We start from the raw sequence: 16,814 nt of genomic DNA, 5'->3' as shown, positions 1-16,814 counted from the left end.
CTCTTTGGCAAGTGTCCCCCCGAAGGCGCGGGGTGCCCGTCCCCGGCCGGGCACGGCTGTGCGGGGCGGCAGCGCGGGGGCCTGGCCGTGCCCGTCCCCGCAGCCGCGGGCGGCTCGCTGGCTGGCGCGCGGTCACACCGGCATCGGCATTTCGTTGTACTCGTCCACACCTTCCCGCTCGTCGAAGATGGGCTCGGCCTCGTCTGCGTCCAGCTGCGGGGAGGTGGCGGCTCAGCCGGCAGCGAGGGGCTCCCCCTCCCCTGCTGCCCACCCGCGTGGGTCTGGCTGTCACAGCCCCGAGCACCCTCGGGGACAAGGGACGCAGCCGGTCGCCGGCCACCGAGCAGGGACTTACACACTTCATCTCCCGGTCGGTGAAGATGCGGCTGAGCAGGCACATGCGGAGTGGCACCGTGAGGATGAGGATGAAGGGGAAGGCCAGGGAGGCCACCGTGGACATGACGGCCCAGAGCACGGCCAGGCACGCCAGCTGCAGCCCGGTGAAGAGGTGCATGCGCAGCGTGCGCACCTGCGAGGGGACACACGTCGGTGCCCGGGACACGCATGTGCTGGACCCCCCACATCCCCCACCCCACCCTGGGCACAGCCTGTCCCCAGTGGCACCCACCCCCCCCACCCCCCGCACGCGGGACACGGCTCCCCACAGCCCTGCCGAGGTCTGGCTGCCCCAGAGGACCTGTCCTGTCCCCCTCCTCGCCCCCTAAACAAGGCTTTGCCAAAGTCTGTCCTGCGGACCCCCGGTGCCCCAACCCCAGGGGGCCCTAGGGCGGCTGCTGCCCCAGATGAGGGTCCCACCGCCCCCCTCCAGGGCTCCCCCCAACCTTTTTGACATAGGTGACGTCAGGGTGGTGCTTGGGGGGCATCAGCAGCAGCTGCAGGCGCTCGTAGAACTGGATGCCGTTGAGGGAGGTGACGCCCATGTAGAGGAAGATCCCGAAGAGCACGGCCAGCGGGATCTGCCGCAGCAGGTCTCCGATGACGATGGACAGGCCTGGGCCAGAGCGGGGTCAGCCGCGGTGCCCGGGGAGGGGGGGTGCCTGGAGCCCCACCTGGAGCCAGGGCTCACAACAGCCCGCCAGCCCCACTCCTCCCTGCCCGGTCACCCCTCCACATGCTTGGGGAGGGTCCCACGTGGGACAGGATGGCCACGCCAATTCAGGGCTTGGGGTACCCCAGCTCTTGTGGGCTCAGCCCCCCCTCCCCACCACTCGCTGCACTGCCACAGCTCCCCATGGCCGCCTGGCCCTCCCACAGCCACGCAGGACAGAGCAGGGCTGGCAGGGGACCCACAGTGGGCAAGGCTGGACCTACCGACAAGCACAGCCACCAGCAGTCCAGTGACCCGCTGCTCCTTCACCTCCTGGATCTTGGGCTTGTCCCCGGGCGCCACGGCCTTGCTCATGACGGTGAGGGCGTTGGCATGTGTGACGGAGCGCACCGTGGCCGCGGCGAGCCACGGCAGCCCGAAGAGCGCGAAGAAGCCGCCCATGGCCACGATGAGCAGGAGGTCGAGGTGGAACCCAGAGCCCTTCTGCAGCATCCGCTCCTTCTTGCTGATGATCAGCCTGGGCACAAGGGCAGATGTCGGCACGGCTTGGCGGGGCTTGGCACAGCACCGCACAGCTCGGCGCGGCTCAGCGTGGCACAGCGCAGCCTGGCATGGCTCTGCCTGGCACAGCTCAGCAAGGCTTGGCACAACACAGCTTGGCATAGCTCAGCCTGGCACGGCATGGCACACCCTGCCCCACTTGTGCCCCACGGGTGCCCCACTGGACCCCCAGCCCCGCCCCGCTGCGCTCACGTGGTGATCTGTGTCTCCATGAAGATGAGGATGAAGACGAGGATGGCGGGGAGGCCGCTGGCCACCATCATCCAGACGGGGAAGTCGCTCTTCTCACCCAGGGGGTTGATCACCCAGCCCCGCTTGTCCGGGGCCGTCACCGAGAACCCGCTGGGCACGCTCAGCTTCTGCGGGGAGGGGGCGAGAAACGCTGGGGCGGGGGCACGAGCTCTGCCCCCCAGCACACAGCTCCCCCAGGGCAAGGGGTGTTGTGGGGCGTGGGGTGAGACACAGAGGCACCGGGACCCGCCGCAGCCGGACTCAAAGGGCTCCCAGCAGAGCGGGGAGAGGGAAGGTGATATGCCAGAGGTGGCCAAGTGCCGCGGTGGCCGTGGTGGGGACAGAGGGTGCCACATGCACCGGGAGCCGCTGACCTGCAGCCAGGACGGCGGCAAGCGAGTGGGTGGGGTGGGGGGGGGTCCTGCCCGGGGGGAGGGTGGTTGGGTGCTGACCTGCGTGTAGGTGTCCTGGATGCCGTAGTCCACCAGCACCATCACCAGGATGGCAATGGGCACTCCGAAGTCCCCGATGAGCCGCCGGATCTGGGGGGAAGAGCAGCGTCAACCTGGCCCCAGCCCCACCCCCCGGCCCCCCCCGGCTCAGCCCTGCCCCCCCCAAAGCTGGGCTCACCCCAGGGCCCCACGCAGCGCCTGCGCCGCTGTCCCGCCTGCCCCACGCACCCGTCCGGGGAAGAACCGGCTGTTCTTGAACTTGCGCAGGAAGAAGGCGATGAAGAAGGTGCCGGCCATGAGCACCAGCGAGAGCAGCGCCGTGTTGGGCTGCCCCGTCACCTTGGCCGCGGCGCGGCCGGCCGTGCCGTTGGCCGGGGCCGTGCTGGTGTTCCTCCACGCCTCCGCCTCCGCGCCCGTGCCGTTCGCCCGCAGGCAGCCGTGCAGCGGGTGCTCCTGGAAGATCTGCAGCAGCGCGATGCTCAGGCCGGTCCTGCCTGCCCCCACCCCGCAGACACACCAGCCCTGGGCCCACCGGCTCACCTTGGCCAGCTTGGAGAAGGTCTCGTAGATGAAGATGAGGGAGATGAGGAAGGCAAAGATCTCCTGGGTGAAGCGGGAGACGAAGCGCACCAGGAAGCTGCCCTCGAAGGCCACCATGACCAGCACGATGAGGATGAGCCAGAAGCCGATCCAGACGCGCCCCACCAGGTACTCCAGATCGTTGGATGTGCAGAACTGCCGGTGCCGCCCGGACAGAGGCAGAGAGACGGGCAGGAGTCAGCAGGAGGGATGGCCGCGGGGCTGGGGCAGAGCCCCGGGTGGTGGGGCAGCGAATGTCCTGGCAGCAGCAGTGGGGCCGGTGGGGGGGATGTCTGCCCCACAGCATCCAGGAATGTCCCCTCCACCCCCGGGGGCTCGCCCCGCTCTCACCGTGAAGAAAGCCTCCTCGAAGACGAGCAGGGGCCCCGAGAAGCCGATGACGAGCAGGGGCTGGGCGCCCAGCAGGCAGAAGAGCACGCCCTGCAGCGACGTGGAGATGATCAGCTCAGACACCCCGATCAGGTCCTGCGTCTTCTCCCCTGCGGGCAGGACAGGCTCAGGCACACCCGGCGGGACGGGGCCCTTCGTCCCCGGCGTCACAGCCAACGGTCCCAGGCAGCTCCTACCCGCTCCAGCGCAGCACCCAGCACCCACCCCTGAGCGACCCCGTGCAGCGCCCCGCTCCGGCCCACCCGGCAGTGCCGTGCCCCCCAGCACTCACCCAGCAGCCCTCCGAAGGTGATGGCCGGTGACAGCGCGGCGAAGTAGATGAAGATGACGGCCGCAATGCACTGGGGGTTCAGCGCATCCCTGAAGTCGCTCAGGTACTTGGGGTACCGCCGCTGCACGTCCCGGATCAGCCCCCCAAAGGGCCGGCCCGTGCGCCGCAGGGGATCATCCTCCTCCTCGCCCTCGCCCTCCACCACCTTCAGCTTCAGCAGCGCTGCGCGCCACGGACAGACAGACGGAAGGTGAGGCCCTGCCAGCCGTGTGCCCCCGCCCAGACCCTGCCCCAGTCCTGCCCTGCCGGCACCTTTCTCCTCGGGGGACTTGGGCTCCAGCAGCAGCCTTCGCTCCTGCTCCTCCCTCTTCTTCAGCATCTCGCGCTGGAAGTGGGCGACGCTGCGCAGCAGCTCTTCGCCCTGCACCTCAGAGGGCGGCAGCACCACGCTGCAGTCCAGGAACTCGTTGATGGCGTTGAGGAGGTCGTGGCGGTCGTCGGCCAAGTACGCGGCCTCGTGGAATTGCTGGTGCGGCAACGGCGGGGTCAGGGTGCCCGTCTGGGGGCACCGCGGGGCCCCGAGCCCGGCCGCGGGGGCACGGCCCCGGCAGGGACACGGCGCTCACCTTGTCGGACATGAGGGTGGAGATGGAGCGCCCAATCTCATGGTAGTCCATGTGGGTGCTGCTGGGCCCCAGCAGCACGAAGAGGAACCGCACGGGGACGGGCACCTCCAGCACCGAGTCCAGCTCCGCCGCCTCCTGCAGCCGCACGAAGGCCATGGTGGGCTGGTCCAGGAACTCCACGCAGCCTGGGGGGCACGGAGGGTCACCACGGGGCACAGGGGGTCCCCGTGGGAACCCAGCCTGCAGTCCTCAACCCCCCCACCCTGCCCACCCACCCTTTCTCCCCTCCGTACCCACGAGCACCACCGTGGCCTCGGCATTGTCCGGGATCTTCTCCAGCAGCTTGAGCTCGTGCTTGGACTTGGAGCGAGTGATGCCGGCCGGGGGCGTGGGTGTGAGGACCTCCCTCTGCGGGGACAGAGCGCGCAGCACGGCTGGGGTCAGGGCCCCTCCCGAGGATGAGGAGCGGCGGCAGGCTGGGAGGAAGGCGCAGGCAGAGGGCTGGGGACGGCGAGGTGCGGCCACTCACCTCCCGCTCCACGTCGACCCGCGTGTCGTGCTCCACAGCGTGGCCAGCGATGAGGGGCTCGGTGACGGCCGGCTCGCCGCCCTCGGCCACGTGGTTGGTGCTGTGGTGGTGCACGAGCAGGGATCCCAGGCTGCCGGCCGAGATGTTTCGGGGGAAGAAGTCCTTCTCGTCGCTCGGGTGGCTGCGGGACGAAGCCAGGGCTGTCCGTGGCAGCCTGATGGCAGAGCGGCCGGCAGCCTGGCACAGCCATCCCTGCCCGCACGCTGCACACCGGTGACCCCGGGGACAGCGCTGTCCCCACAGCTGCAGGGAGCAGAGCCCAGCGGAGGGGGGGGCTGCGGGGGGCTGCCCCCCACGCTCACCTGTGCTTGAGCAGCAGCGCCCGGAGCACGTTGGCGCGGTCCTCAGCCCGGATCTGGTCGGTGATGACCATCTGCTCCACCACCTGGTGAGCCACCCCCGGCAGCGTCTTCTGGTCCAGGTCGAGGAGCACGGCCCCTGGGCGAGGGAGGGGGGGCTGAGGCGAGCGGGGCTGAGGACCCCCACCTGGCCCGGGCCCCGTAGAGCCGGCCCTGCCTCCCTACCGTGGGACAGGGTCTTGCGCAGCTCCAGGAGGCTGCGGAAGGACAGGGAGGCCACGTGCGGCTTGCCCCAGCGGTCCGTCTCCTCCTCCACGTCCTCCTCAAACTTGATCCAGCGCGCCGTCTCCTTCCACTGCAGCTCCTGGTTCTTGTCCACCACCAGCTCGTTCAGCTCCACGAACACCTGCGGCACGGCCGGTGAACCCCCATGGGATGGTGGGGACGCCCCCCAGGCAAAGGGGCCGCGCGCAGGCAGCCCCCTCCGCAGCACCCACCCAGCCGCTCCCCAGGCCGTGCACTGCGCTCCAGCTCCTCTGCTGCACCGGGACCCCCAGCCCTGCCCGCCCCCCCGGGCCCCCGCACCTCGTGGGGCTGCCGGTCCTGCTTGCGGTGCCGCGTGCTGGGCTCCTTGTGGTCCTTGCTGACGTGGACCACCTGCGCCTTGGCGCTCTTCCGGACAAGGTGCCGGCGCACCCCCGGCACATCCTCGAAGCGGTGGCCTGCCGGAGATGGAGAGGACAGCGATGGCGGCGGGTGGGCACCCAGCAGAGCTCTCAGCCCTGCGCCCCGAGCCCTGGCGCCAGGCAGCCCCGGGGAGCCGCGGGCCGGCAGCAGAGGGACCCAAGCTGGGGCCGGGCAGGACCATCACGGCCCTCGGGTCCACGAGTGCAGCAGGGCGGCACTCGGTGTGGGAGGTGGGGAGGGGGCCTGTGCACAGCAGTGCTGTGGCACTTGGGGGGTCGCCCAGTTGCTGCTTCTTGGGTGCCAGTGGTGACCAGCAGGAGCCGAGGCGGCTCCTCGCAGCGGGGTCACCCGAGCCCCCCGTGCCAAGGGCTGCGCGTGCCCCTCGGCCCAGGGGCTCTGCTGCGGGCAGGGCTCCCCGGGGAGCTCTGAGGCAGAGGCATCACCCGCCACCCCAGGAGTGCCGGCACTGCAAATCACCAGGGGCTGGCAAGCACCCAGGGGAGCCATCACCACCGCGACGCCTCCAGCCGCTCTGGGCGCCGGCTCCTGGCCGCGCTCCACACGACGCGGACCTGGCCCATCCCCGGCACCCGGAAAGGGTCCCCTGTGCTGTACCCAGTGCCTGGAGCGGGGCCAGAGCCTGTCCAGCCCAGCTCTGCTGCAGCCGCGGGGCGACCCGGCACTGCCAGCCTTGCCAGCCCCAGCCTCGCTCGCCCTGGCACACGGCTCTGCGCCCACTCCAGCCACTGCAGCGCGGCCCCAAGGCGCTGGGTGCCCCTCACTCACTCTTCATGTAGTCCAGGTCGGCCGAGGCCAGCGTCTGGGCCTCCGACTCGTCTGTCGGCATCTTCTGGTACCGGGCCTGCTCCGCGCCCGTCATGCTGCCGATCCGCCGCCGCTCGTGCAGGTTGTAGCTGCGGTGCCCCGGCTGCGACTTGGGAATGGGGCGACCAGGGGAACCGGCCTCGGCGGCAGCTGCTCCCTCCGCCGAACCTCCCTCCTCCACATCGGGGCTGCGGGGCAGGCGCCCACCTTAGGGCTCAGCCCACGCTCTGCCCCCCAGCCCTGCCGTGGGGCAGCTGGAGGGGGCTGCTTGGCACCCGAGACCCCCAGCCCCATCCAAGCTCCAGCCGAGACAGTGCTGCCCGGCCGCTGCTCACCTGCCTGCCCGGGCTTCCCGGGGGGACGTGGACCCCCGGGGCTCTGGGGGGGAGCCGGGCAGGACCACAGGGGCGGCTGGTTCCTCTGCCCGGCGGTCGGTCACCTCATCCTCCTGCAAGAAGAACTGAGACAGGGCACGGGAGGAACCGGCTGCTGCGGAGCTGTGTCCCCCAGCTGCAGGCGCCGCTGGCTCCAGCTCCGGCACCCGCCCCAAGAGCCCCCAGAGCGGGGAGGGGGTGTCACAGCGCTGACCCCCGCACCCAGCTCTGCCCTCACCTGCACCGCCTCGGGTGGGCCGGGCTGCAGGAGCTCCTCTGCTGAGCGCTCCGTCTCCGTGTCACACGCCTCGTCCTCATCTTCTTCGGCCTCCTCGATGGTGGGGGTCTCGCCAGGGATGGAGGCGCGGCGGTGCTTCTTCTTGCCCTTTTTCGGCGCCCCCTTCTTGCGGCGGGTGTCGGGGGGCAAGTGCGTGGACAGCGGGTGGTGGATGTGGTGGGACGACTGGCGGTGGTCTGCGGGGGACAGGGTGGGTCGGCGCCCTGCCCGCTGCCCACCGGCTGCCCGCCGCCCGCCGTGCCCCACTCACACTCGAAGTCCTCCTCGCCATAGCTGCGCCCGGCCTCCTCCGCGCTGCGGGGGTGCGTGTCGCACAGGATCTCCTCGAACCGCTCCACGCCCAGCGCCTTGTTCAGGTCCTTCTCTTCCTCCTCCTCCCCAAACACGGGCGAGCCGGCGCCCAGCGCCTCCTGCTCGGGCTGTGGGCCGGCGGCGGGGCTGAGCGGGCACCCAGCACCCCTGGCACCGCCAGCAGCACCTCCCGCCACGCCGCCGGCGCACCCCATTCACCGCAACCCTGCACGACGGGCACCCTGGACGGAGGGTCTCCCGGGTCTCCAAAGGCCCTGCACCTGAGGGACGTGCCCGCCCGCACTCCGTGGGCCGCGCACCCTGTGCCATTTGCACCCAGCGCACCCCGCGCCCCCCAGCCTCGGCACTGTGCTCCGGTGCCATGCTCCCCCCGCATGTACCCCAGCACCCTGGTGCCCTGCTCCCCAGCACAGCCCCGACCCGGCACCCCCAGTGCCGTGCCCTGGTGCTGTGCACCCCTGTGCGCCCCCAGCACCGTGCCCCCACCGCATACCCCAGCCCCTGGCCCCGCTGCTATGCCCCCGTCCCAGCGCTGCTGGGTGCGCCCCAGCTGTGGGTGCTGGGGTGCAAATGGGGCGGGGGGTCGGGGGCTGCTGGGATGGGGCGGGGGCGCGGCGGGGGGGTTGCAGGTGCAGAGGGGTACAGGGGTGCGGGGCTGGGGGGTCCGGGGGAGGTAGGGGGTGCAGGGGGGCTGCGGGGGGATGGGTGCTGCAGGGGGTGGAGGTGCAGGGGGTGGGTGCTGCAGGGGTGGGGGGGCGGGGGGCAGGGGTGCAGGGGGTGGGTGCTGCAGGGGGTGGGGTGCGGGGGGGCTCGTCCCCGCCCGGCCGGTCCTACCTGAGTCATGGCGGAGCCGCGCTCCCGCCGCAGCTCCCGCAGCGCTTTATCGGGGCGGCGCGGCTCGGCCCGGCCGGGGATGGGGGCGGCGGGGCGGGGGGGGGGGGGGGCGGGGGGGGGCCGGGGGACGGCGGCTCCTTCCCCGGCCTCGCCAAATATTGACGGAGCCGCCCCGCGCCCGCCTCAAGGTGACAGCGGCCCGCAGAGGGCACCGGCTGCGGGCACCGGGCTGCGCTGCCCCCCCCCCCCGGCAACGCACCGACCCCCCCGCCCACCCCCGGCTCCCTCGGCAACGCACCGACCCGCCGGTAACGCGCTGACCCCCCGCCGCTGCACCGCCCCCCTCCCCCCCCCCGGAATGCACCGATTCTCCTCCGGTAATGCACGGCCCCCGCCCCCCCCTCCCCCCGCTCCGGTAATGCACGGACCCCCTCGGCAACGCACCGCCCCGTGCTGCAGAGCCCCCCCCCCGGCACACACAGCCGCCCCCCCCCGCCCCGGATGCACCGGGGACGCACCGACTCTGCTCGCGGTTGCACAACACCCCCCCACCCCCCCCGGTGCGCACTGAGCTCCCCCCGGTGCTGCAGGGGTCGGGTCGGGTCGGGTCACCACCCCCCCGGTAATGCACAGCTCCCTCCCCCGCCAGTAATGTGCCCCCTCCCGATAACGTGCCCCCACGTCCCCCCGGTAAGGCAGGAGCTTTGCCCCCCCCCCCCCCCGGCCTTGCTGGGGCTGCGCTGCCGACACCCCCCCGCCCGCAGTGCTCAGCTGGGAGGGACAGTCCCTGCCCTGCCCCCGTCCCCCCGGATAACCCCCCCCCGGACAAGGCAGGTCCCGGACCCCCGGGGTGGGGGCACCGGGAGGAGGGGGACGGGGAGGGACAGGGAGGACGGTGCTGCTCAGACGTGGCGGGGGAGGGGCGGGGGGCTAGGATGGGGCACCCCGGACACCGTCCCCTGCCAGGGCGGGGGGTGTCAGGCCCTGCCTGCCAGGACACCTCCCGGGCAGTGGCCATGGGGGCTGCCACCCACCCTGGGGACAACCTGGGACGCTGAGTGTGTGCCTGGCCAGGGCTGCGCCACAGCCCCAAACCCCCCCACTCCACAGACCCCCTCCCACCCCCAGCCCAGCACATCCCGGCCCAGGCGTCATGGTCCCCCGGCCCCACCGCACGGTGACCCCAAAGCCCCCAGGCCCTGCCCGGGATGGGGTGACAGGAACAGGCAGACCCTCGCCGTCCCATTGCACCCACCGCCCGCGGCATCGAGGCCGTGAGGTCACGATGGCAGTGTCAGGCCACGTCCTCTGCCCGCATCCCCCCGCTCCTGCCACATCCCCTCTGCTGGCCCATGACCCCCTTCCGGCACCCCACGGCTCTCCCAGACCCTCTGCCCACGGGCCGGTGCGAACTCACCGGTCTCTGTCCTCAGGCCCCGGCTGCTCCCGTGGCGCCCCGCAAGGCAGCCCCTGCCAGCCCCCAAACGCCCCTGCCCCGACCCCTCTGCGCCACCGCGCCGTAACGCCAGGATCCTGCCAGCCCCAAAATGACCTTGGACTCCCCATCTGCCGCCCACGCCGTGACCGCGCCGTGAGTTCCTGCCGCGCTCCCGGCGCCCGCACGCTGACCCTGCCGGTGGTGACCCCCAGGACCCCCTCGCAGTTCCCGCCTCGTCCCCAGCCCGGTGTCGCACGTGTGCCGCAGCCCGGGGGCCCCTCCAGAGGTCAGCGGGGCCGAGCAGCTCCCGACCCCGCTCCCCGTCCCAGGGCGATGCCCTGTGCGCCCCGGCACGCTCCCTCGCCCGTGGCTCTACCGAGCCCCGCTTCAGCCCCGGGACGGGCAGGGATGGGTGCGGGCGGGATGAGGCACCTGCCAGCCCAGCAGCCTGGGCAAGGCCGCGGCTTACCCGGTAGCCCAGGAGGAAATCCATGGGTGGCAGAGCGGCGACAAAGGGGCCGCAGGTCCCATCCCCGGTCACGTGTGCGGCGGTGGGGACTTGCCCAACGGCACCGGGCAGCCGCGCAGCGCGACGCCAAGGGTTAATTATTAACCGCTCCCGGGCAGCCTCACGGGTGCAGCGATGGCACCGCTGGCACGGCACGCGGCCGGGGCAGGCGAGCAGCACCGGCAGAGCCAGCGGCCCCGGCCCGACGTGCCCCGGCAGCACCTGCCTCAAGGGCACCCGCTGCCCCGGCACGGGCAGCTCAGCCTGCCCAGGGTGGCTGCTGTGGCACGGCCCTGCCGTGGGGCAAGTGCCACGCAGCCCTGCTGGCACCCCACAGCCGTGCAACCGGGCACCGCCCCGTGGCGCAGCGTGGCAGGAGGGTCATGCCGTGGCACTGCTCACCCAGCTGGGCAGCATTCACAGCCCCACCACCGCCCCCAGCAGCCGTGGGGCCATGCCCACCGCGGCACTTACGCTCTGGAAGGCGGAGGAGACGATGTGGTGGATCTCGGAGGACACCTGGGAGTGGGTCATGGTGCTGGTGTGGCACCCCGAGACGGCCGGCTTAGCCCTTCTCCTTCTCGCGGGGGCTCAGGGGACGCTGTCGGGGACGCATAACCTGGAGGCAGAGAGGGGTGCTCAGGGGCATGGCCAGCGCTCCCCCCCCTCGATGCCACCAGCTGTCCCCTTCGTCAGGCACCGGGTGCCACCGCCGCCCCCAGGGCAGAGCCGCAGGCAGGGTTTGGGGGTCTGCCCCTCCTCGGCTGCCCAAGGGCCGGGGGGAGGCGCGGGCAGGGCTGGCCCTGGGCCGGCTCCAGGCTGGTTTGTCTTGGCCGCCACTGGGAGTGGGAGAGCAGGGGCCAAGACAAACGCCAGGAGGGGAGCGGAGCCGGGGCAGCGGGAAGGGGCCCAGCCCCCCCGGCGGGACCCCGGGAACACGTCCAGCCCCGCAGGGTCCAGGCAGGGAGCCAGACCCTGGGGGACAGCGGCAGTGAATGTGTCCCCCCCAGACGGACACCCGGTGACCACCCCCCTCCCAGCCCTGCAAGCCCCCCCCAATACCCCTATCCCGGCCCCCCACACCTGCCCACCGGCCGTCTTCGCCCCACACTTGCCCCTCGGCAGCTCCCCAGGCACCAGGCTGACCCCCTCCAGCACCGGCGTGCCGGGTTTATTGCCACGGGAGGTGGCCCCACGTGATGGCGAGGGCCGAGGAGGGTGGTGACGGATGACTGCGTCTCACATGGGTGGCTCACCATCACCATCCTCGTCACCATCACTGGCACCCCTCCCGCCACGCCGTCCCTTACGGGCACCCTGGGGTGCAAGTGCAGTGGCCGCGGCCAGGCTCGAGGAGCCGCGGCCTCGGCGTCCGCCGAGGCCGCGGCTCCTCGAGCCTGGCCGCGGCCACCAGATCGTACCTTCTCCTAGATTTGGTGCTACCGAGCTCCGGCTGCTCCCTAATCCTCGCTCCCCATCTGGGGCCAGAGCCAGCACATCCACATTCCAGCCGAGCGAACGCAGATTAGCCGACCTGCCACGCCGCTCTCCCGGGGCGCCTGCCAAGCCGCAGCCGGCAGCCAAAACTTCCCCCCCCCCTACTCTGGAGGGGGACCCTGCCCTGCCCCGGGGGGGGGCTGGCTGCAGCCCCCCACCATGGCACGGGTAGCAAGGAGCCGATCCAGCACAGCTCCAGTCTCACCAGTCCACCCACCCGCCTGACCCACTGGGGTTAGAGTTGGGGAAAAACAACCTGGTGCCTCCGCTCCCCAAATGGAGCTGGGACCCCCAAACTGCCCTTGCTGGGTGACTCGAGGGGGGTGCTGAGGGGTCCCCTCCCTGCGCGGGGCACCCAGTCCCATGCAGCTGTGTCCCTCCCCCCAGCCCCGAGGACTGGGACCAGCAAGTGGGGTGTGAGGGCTTCCCAGTGCTGGTGAGAGCAGCTGCTGGGAGTGGGGGGCTCCAGGGCACCGGGGTGGGGGGCAGAGCCCATGGGGAGGGTCGATGGCATGAGCAACCAGGCGGGCACAGCCAGCGTCACACCTGGGCCAAGCTCCCCCCAGGATGGTGCCCCCATCCCACCCATCGCGGGGACATGGCGCTGGGCCACCATGGCCAGCAGGTGCCGGGGCTCCGGTGCAGGAAGGTGCTCGCCACTCCTGGCCCTAAGCAGCTTTTTGGGTTTAATCCCGTTGGCAGCTCGTGGGGATTAGAGCCCCGGGAACACACTTGGGATTGTTCTCGGGGAGCACCAAGATGGGAAGCGGCCCCGAGCTGTGCTCAGGGGGTGGGGGAGCCGGGTGCCGGTCCCAGCACTGCCCATAGGCACCCAGCTACCTGCCTGAAACTGGGGGGTCCCGGCCCCCTGCCCCACCAGCCCCTCGCTCCAGGCTTTGGCGGTGCCACCGTGGGAACCCGGCAGGACGGTGCCAGGCTGAGCTGTGCAAGGGGACACGCGGTGACCGGGAGCCTGTGGCCTGACCCTGCTGGAAAGGGTGACGGGCACCCGCGGCGGGGGAGGGACAGACACACACTTCTGCTTTCCGTGGTGGCGGCTGAGTCACCCGGCAGGCACGGCTGGGCAGCCACCCGGGAACGGCTCAGCGGCTCCCGCCAGCCCTGCGGAGGGGAGCCCGGGGCCAGCCCGCACCGGCAGCGCCCGCGGCTGCCCTGGGAACCCCCCTGCCCCGTGGCCGGCCCCGCTCGCCCCGCAGCCCCTGCACCCGGGGCCGGGGGAACGGCTCCGGTGAGCCGGGATGCCCAGCAGCCGCGGGGCTGCCCCGCCGCGTCTCTGTCGGTGTCGGCGCTCAGCACCGTCCCGCTGCCGCCACGTGGCTCCGGGCACCGGCACGGCCGCGGGGCCGCCACCTCGCCGTGCCCCGGGCCGAGCCCCGGGCGGGGGGGGCTGTCGGTCTCCGGCTGTGCCAGGCGGGGCGCGGCCGGCGGTGGCCGGGGCGGCGGCAGCCCCGCATGCGGCCTCCCCGGGCCGGCGGCGCGGCACAAAGGCCCCTTGTGCGAGGAACGGGCCGCTCCGGTAAGCGGGGCAGGTCCGCCGGTGCGGGCAGGGGCCGCCAGCGCCGCGCCGCTCCTTACCGGCTGGCTCCCACCGGCGCCTGGGCCCGAGCCGGATCGGCGGCTCCCGCCGGTGCCGCAGTCGCATTCCTGGGACCGGCCCCGGCCTGCCCGCCTGATCCGCTGAGGCGATTAGAGGGCCCGGCCCCGGCCCCACGCCCCGCGTCGTGGGGGCTGCCCCACGTGCCCCCGGCCCCACCGGCGGCACCGCGTGGGCCGGGAGGGGCGGCCGGGCCGGTGGCGGGTGGAGCCGGGTGGGAAGGGAGGCAACGCCGCCGCCAGCCGCGACGCAACCGGGGCGTCCCCGCCCGCGGCACGGACCCAAAATCCCGCAATGGGGTCGGGACCGAGGAGCCCCGGGGCCAGGCAGAGCCCAGCTGCCTGCCCCCCGTGCCGGTGCCACCGGCAGCGCCGTGACTCCTCACCCCACGGCCCCCAGGCTGGGGACGGTCGGCAGCAGCAGTGCCGGGAGCAGGTCCCCGACTCGGGATCAGCACAAATGCGCGCACACGTGCCGCACACGTGTGTGCCCACAGGCGAGGCCAGCGGCCACCGCCGTGCCATGTCTGCTCCAGTCACCATCGTGCCGTGTCAGGTCAGGAGCCGGAGCCACGTTGGCAGCCCCGGTGCCCGGCTGGCACCGCGGTGATGGAGAAGCACTGCGTCCCTCACCGTCCCGCTGGCAGCCGCCCCCCTGGGAACCGCTTGTGCCCAATTTCCAGGCGATACGGCAGCAGGGCGAGCCTGGCGCAGGTCAGGCTGTGCCTGTCACGCTAGGCAGACGTGCCCCATGCTCCCCAGCCCGCCCGGCCCAGTGAGGCTGCGCCCCGGCCCCACGGAAGGCCGTGCCAGCCCACTGCCTGCACAGACCCTCACGGCGGCAGGGACTGCCCGGAGGCCGGGCTCCCACCGGGACAGTTCCTCAGCATAGCCCAGCCCGTGCCAGCGGGAGGGAGAGGACAATCCACGCTCACCCCACTGCTCCGTGGGGCTCCAGGTGTGGGAGCCACAAGCTGGCCCTGACAGAGCCACCCTGGCACTGGTGCTGCCCCCGGGGGTGCACCAGCACCCACTCCCCCATGGGCAGCACCCCAAGGCAGAGCTGCCTCCGCACCGTGGTGGTGCCCAGGCTCTGCTGCACCCCCGGGCAGTTCGGGCACACACCGCCGGCACCCACGGTGGCCGTCACCGGCCTCCCACCTGCACACTCCCATGAGCCCCAGCCCCCCAAAACGGCAAGCAATGCCGAGGGGGGCCCCGGCAGCGTGCCTCAGCTCCCCTGCCCGCGCCCGAGGACCCGAGACCACCCCGAGCCTCCAGCAGCCCCTCGCTCCCCAGGCAGCTGCTGCGCCCAGGGGCCGGAGGCTGCCCAAAGGTGGGGGGCTCAGGGCAGGCGGTGCAGCCCCCCCAGCACAGCCAGGGAGCCCAGGGCCGGCTGCCCCGGCTTTGTGGGGTCGGCACGGCACCAGCCAGCTGCTCCCGCTCCCCCTTGCCCGCCTCACCTGGGCTGCTCCGGGAGACCCCCGGGAGACCCCACCGCCCCGAGTGCCTCCTGGCTGCCCACCCGGCAGAGGGGGCTGGGGTCCCGCACCCCCTTCATCGCTGCGGCGGACACTGCGGGACGGAGCTGGACCGGGACAACGCCGCCCAAGACACGGCTCCCGCCCTGACAGAGGTTTTCTAGACACTGCAACTTTAGAAGCCGCCACCAAAAATATCCTCCCCCCCTCCCCGCACTTCCCGCCCCGCGACCTCGAAACCACCGGATCCGGGAGATGAATCACGGCGCTGCGCGGCTCAGCACCCACGCCCACGCCGGTGCCACCGCCGCGTCTGGGGACCAGCCCTGGCAGGGGGATGGCAGGCAGGGCAGGCACAGCCACCCCGGGCAGGGGCTGCACTACGGACCCCGCAGGATACGGCCCGGCGATGTCCTCCCTCCCGCCACGGCTGCCAGCCCCCCGCCACCCCACTGCCGTGGCCCCCTCGGCCCAGCGCCGCAGAGGCCGGGACCCCCCCCGTGCGGCACCGGACCCCCGTGAGAAGCTCCTGCGGCCCCAGCCGGCGGTCCCCCCTGCTGTCCCCGGCCCGGCCCTGGGAAGGGGCAGGCACAGCTGCCTCCCCGCTGCCCCGGTGCCGCGGCGCTGGGCTCCGCATCCCACCCCGGGGACACGCACCGGCACTGACCCCTTGGCCCCTGGCGGCTGCCGTGGGGGACCCGGCCGCAGGGAGGGCCGGGCACAGCCACCCACACCGTCACCCACGCAGGGCCGGGGGCCGCACACCCCCACACACACCCCCACCCCCCCCCCGCGGCTGGCGAGGCGTGAGCCCGGCTGCTCCGCACCCCAGCCCCGGCGCGGGCAGGCGGCTCTGCCCCACTCACCCCATCGCCCGCCGACCCGGCAAGGCTGCGGCTCCCGCTGCTGCCGGCGTCCCGCGGGGCCCGGGGGGTGCCCGCCTAGCCGGCCTGTGTCCCCCGGGACGGGGACCTGCCCCAGCGGGAGACGGAGCGGGATCCCGGGCCAGCGCGGCCGAGCCCTCGCCCTCCGCCGCGGGGCCGGAGCAGCGGGCGGCCGCTCTCCGCCCCACCGTGCCGCGAGCTGCCGAGCGCCGGCGGGAGCTTTTATACCGGCGCGGAAGGAAAAAAAACCAGCAGCGGCGGCAGCAGCAGCGAGAGCCTTTGTTTCGGCAAGCCCGCACCGGGCCGCTTTATCCAAACAGGGCGGCGGTGCCAAGTCCCGGACGGCTCCTCGGGCCGCCCCACCTCCGCGCCGCGGCTCCCGCTGGGCACGGGGGCGGCCAGCGGCGAGCGCCGGCGGCCCGGGGCGAGCGCCGGTGGAGAGGCCACGCTCCTGCCCCACGGAGCGGGGGGCCGGGCGGGACACGGCGGGGGGGGGACACGACACAGACACACACCCCCAACGCACAGCCCCACGAGTGGGCGCCGGGGGCTTTGCCGGCGGGCGGCACGGTGCTCGGGCTCCTGCAAGGGAACGGGCAGTGGGACCCGCTGGACGAGGGATGTGGGGCAGACAGACGTAGGGCAGGGAGGGAGGGGGAGCTGGGGGCAGCCCATGCCTCCCCCCCCCGCCGGCCTCGGCGCCCCTGGCGAGCCCCAGCGCGGCATCCTCGGGCAGCCATCCCGGTCCCTGCGGCCACACGGTCCCCTCTAATGACAGGGCTGCGCTTGTGGGGGCCGTGCCAGGAACGGCAGCCAGACCCCCCCCTACCCCGCAGCTCGGCACGGGGACCCGGCCAGGCAGTGGCTCCCACGGCCCCCTCCCTTCCGCCGGCTGGGCCAGCATCCCCAAGCAGGGGGTCACCAGTGCAAAGCTGGGCTGGGCCCCCCCCTCCCATCCCTGGGACGTTGGGACG

General features: G+C 73.0%; 1 protein-coding gene across 1 annotated transcript; it reads right to left on the bottom strand.

The window, feature by feature from the left end:
* Positions 1-132: 132 nt before the first annotated feature.
* Positions 133-10,898, bottom strand: SLC4A2 (solute carrier family 4 member 2). The gene is made up of 22 exons (XM_086466703.1): positions 10,839-10,898; positions 7,523-7,691; positions 7,213-7,448; positions 6,936-7,060; positions 6,562-6,788; positions 5,674-5,810; positions 5,314-5,494; positions 5,092-5,227; positions 4,730-4,910; positions 4,494-4,608; positions 4,201-4,385; positions 3,887-4,100; positions 3,575-3,796; positions 3,244-3,392; positions 2,854-3,048; positions 2,542-2,775; positions 2,314-2,403; positions 1,823-1,989; positions 1,333-1,586; positions 843-1,012; positions 356-529; positions 133-213 (listed from the first exon to the last, which is right to left on the bottom strand). Exons 1-22 carry the CDS (start codon positions 10,896-10,898, stop codon positions 133-135), a joined length of 3,702 nt encoding a protein of 1,233 aa, XP_086322829.1.
* Between the last annotated feature and the right edge of the window lie 5,916 nt (positions 10,899-16,814).

This window comes from Leptosomus discolor, chromosome 6 (assembly GCF_034619465.1).
Source record: "Leptosomus discolor isolate bLepDis1 chromosome 6, bLepDis1.hap2, whole genome shotgun sequence".
In the NCBI taxonomy this organism is placed as follows: domain Eukaryota; kingdom Metazoa; phylum Chordata; class Aves; order Leptosomiformes; family Leptosomidae; genus Leptosomus; species Leptosomus discolor.
This window is presented reverse-complemented; position numbering and strand designations above follow the sequence as displayed.

Coding starts and splice junctions, on each gene's coding strand:
- SLC4A2 (XM_086466703.1), bottom strand. CDS start 10,898: ATGACCCACTCCCAGGTGTCCTCCGAGATCCACCACATCGTCTCCTCC. Junction 7,061..7,212: donor GCCCACCCGAGGCGGTGCAG/GTGAGGGCAGAG, acceptor GCCCTGTCTCAG/TTCTTCTTGCAGGAGGATGA. Junction 6,789..6,935: donor CGGGAAGCCCGGGCAGGCAG/GTGAGCAGCGGC, acceptor CCTGCCCCGCAG/CCCCGATGTGGAGGAGGGAG.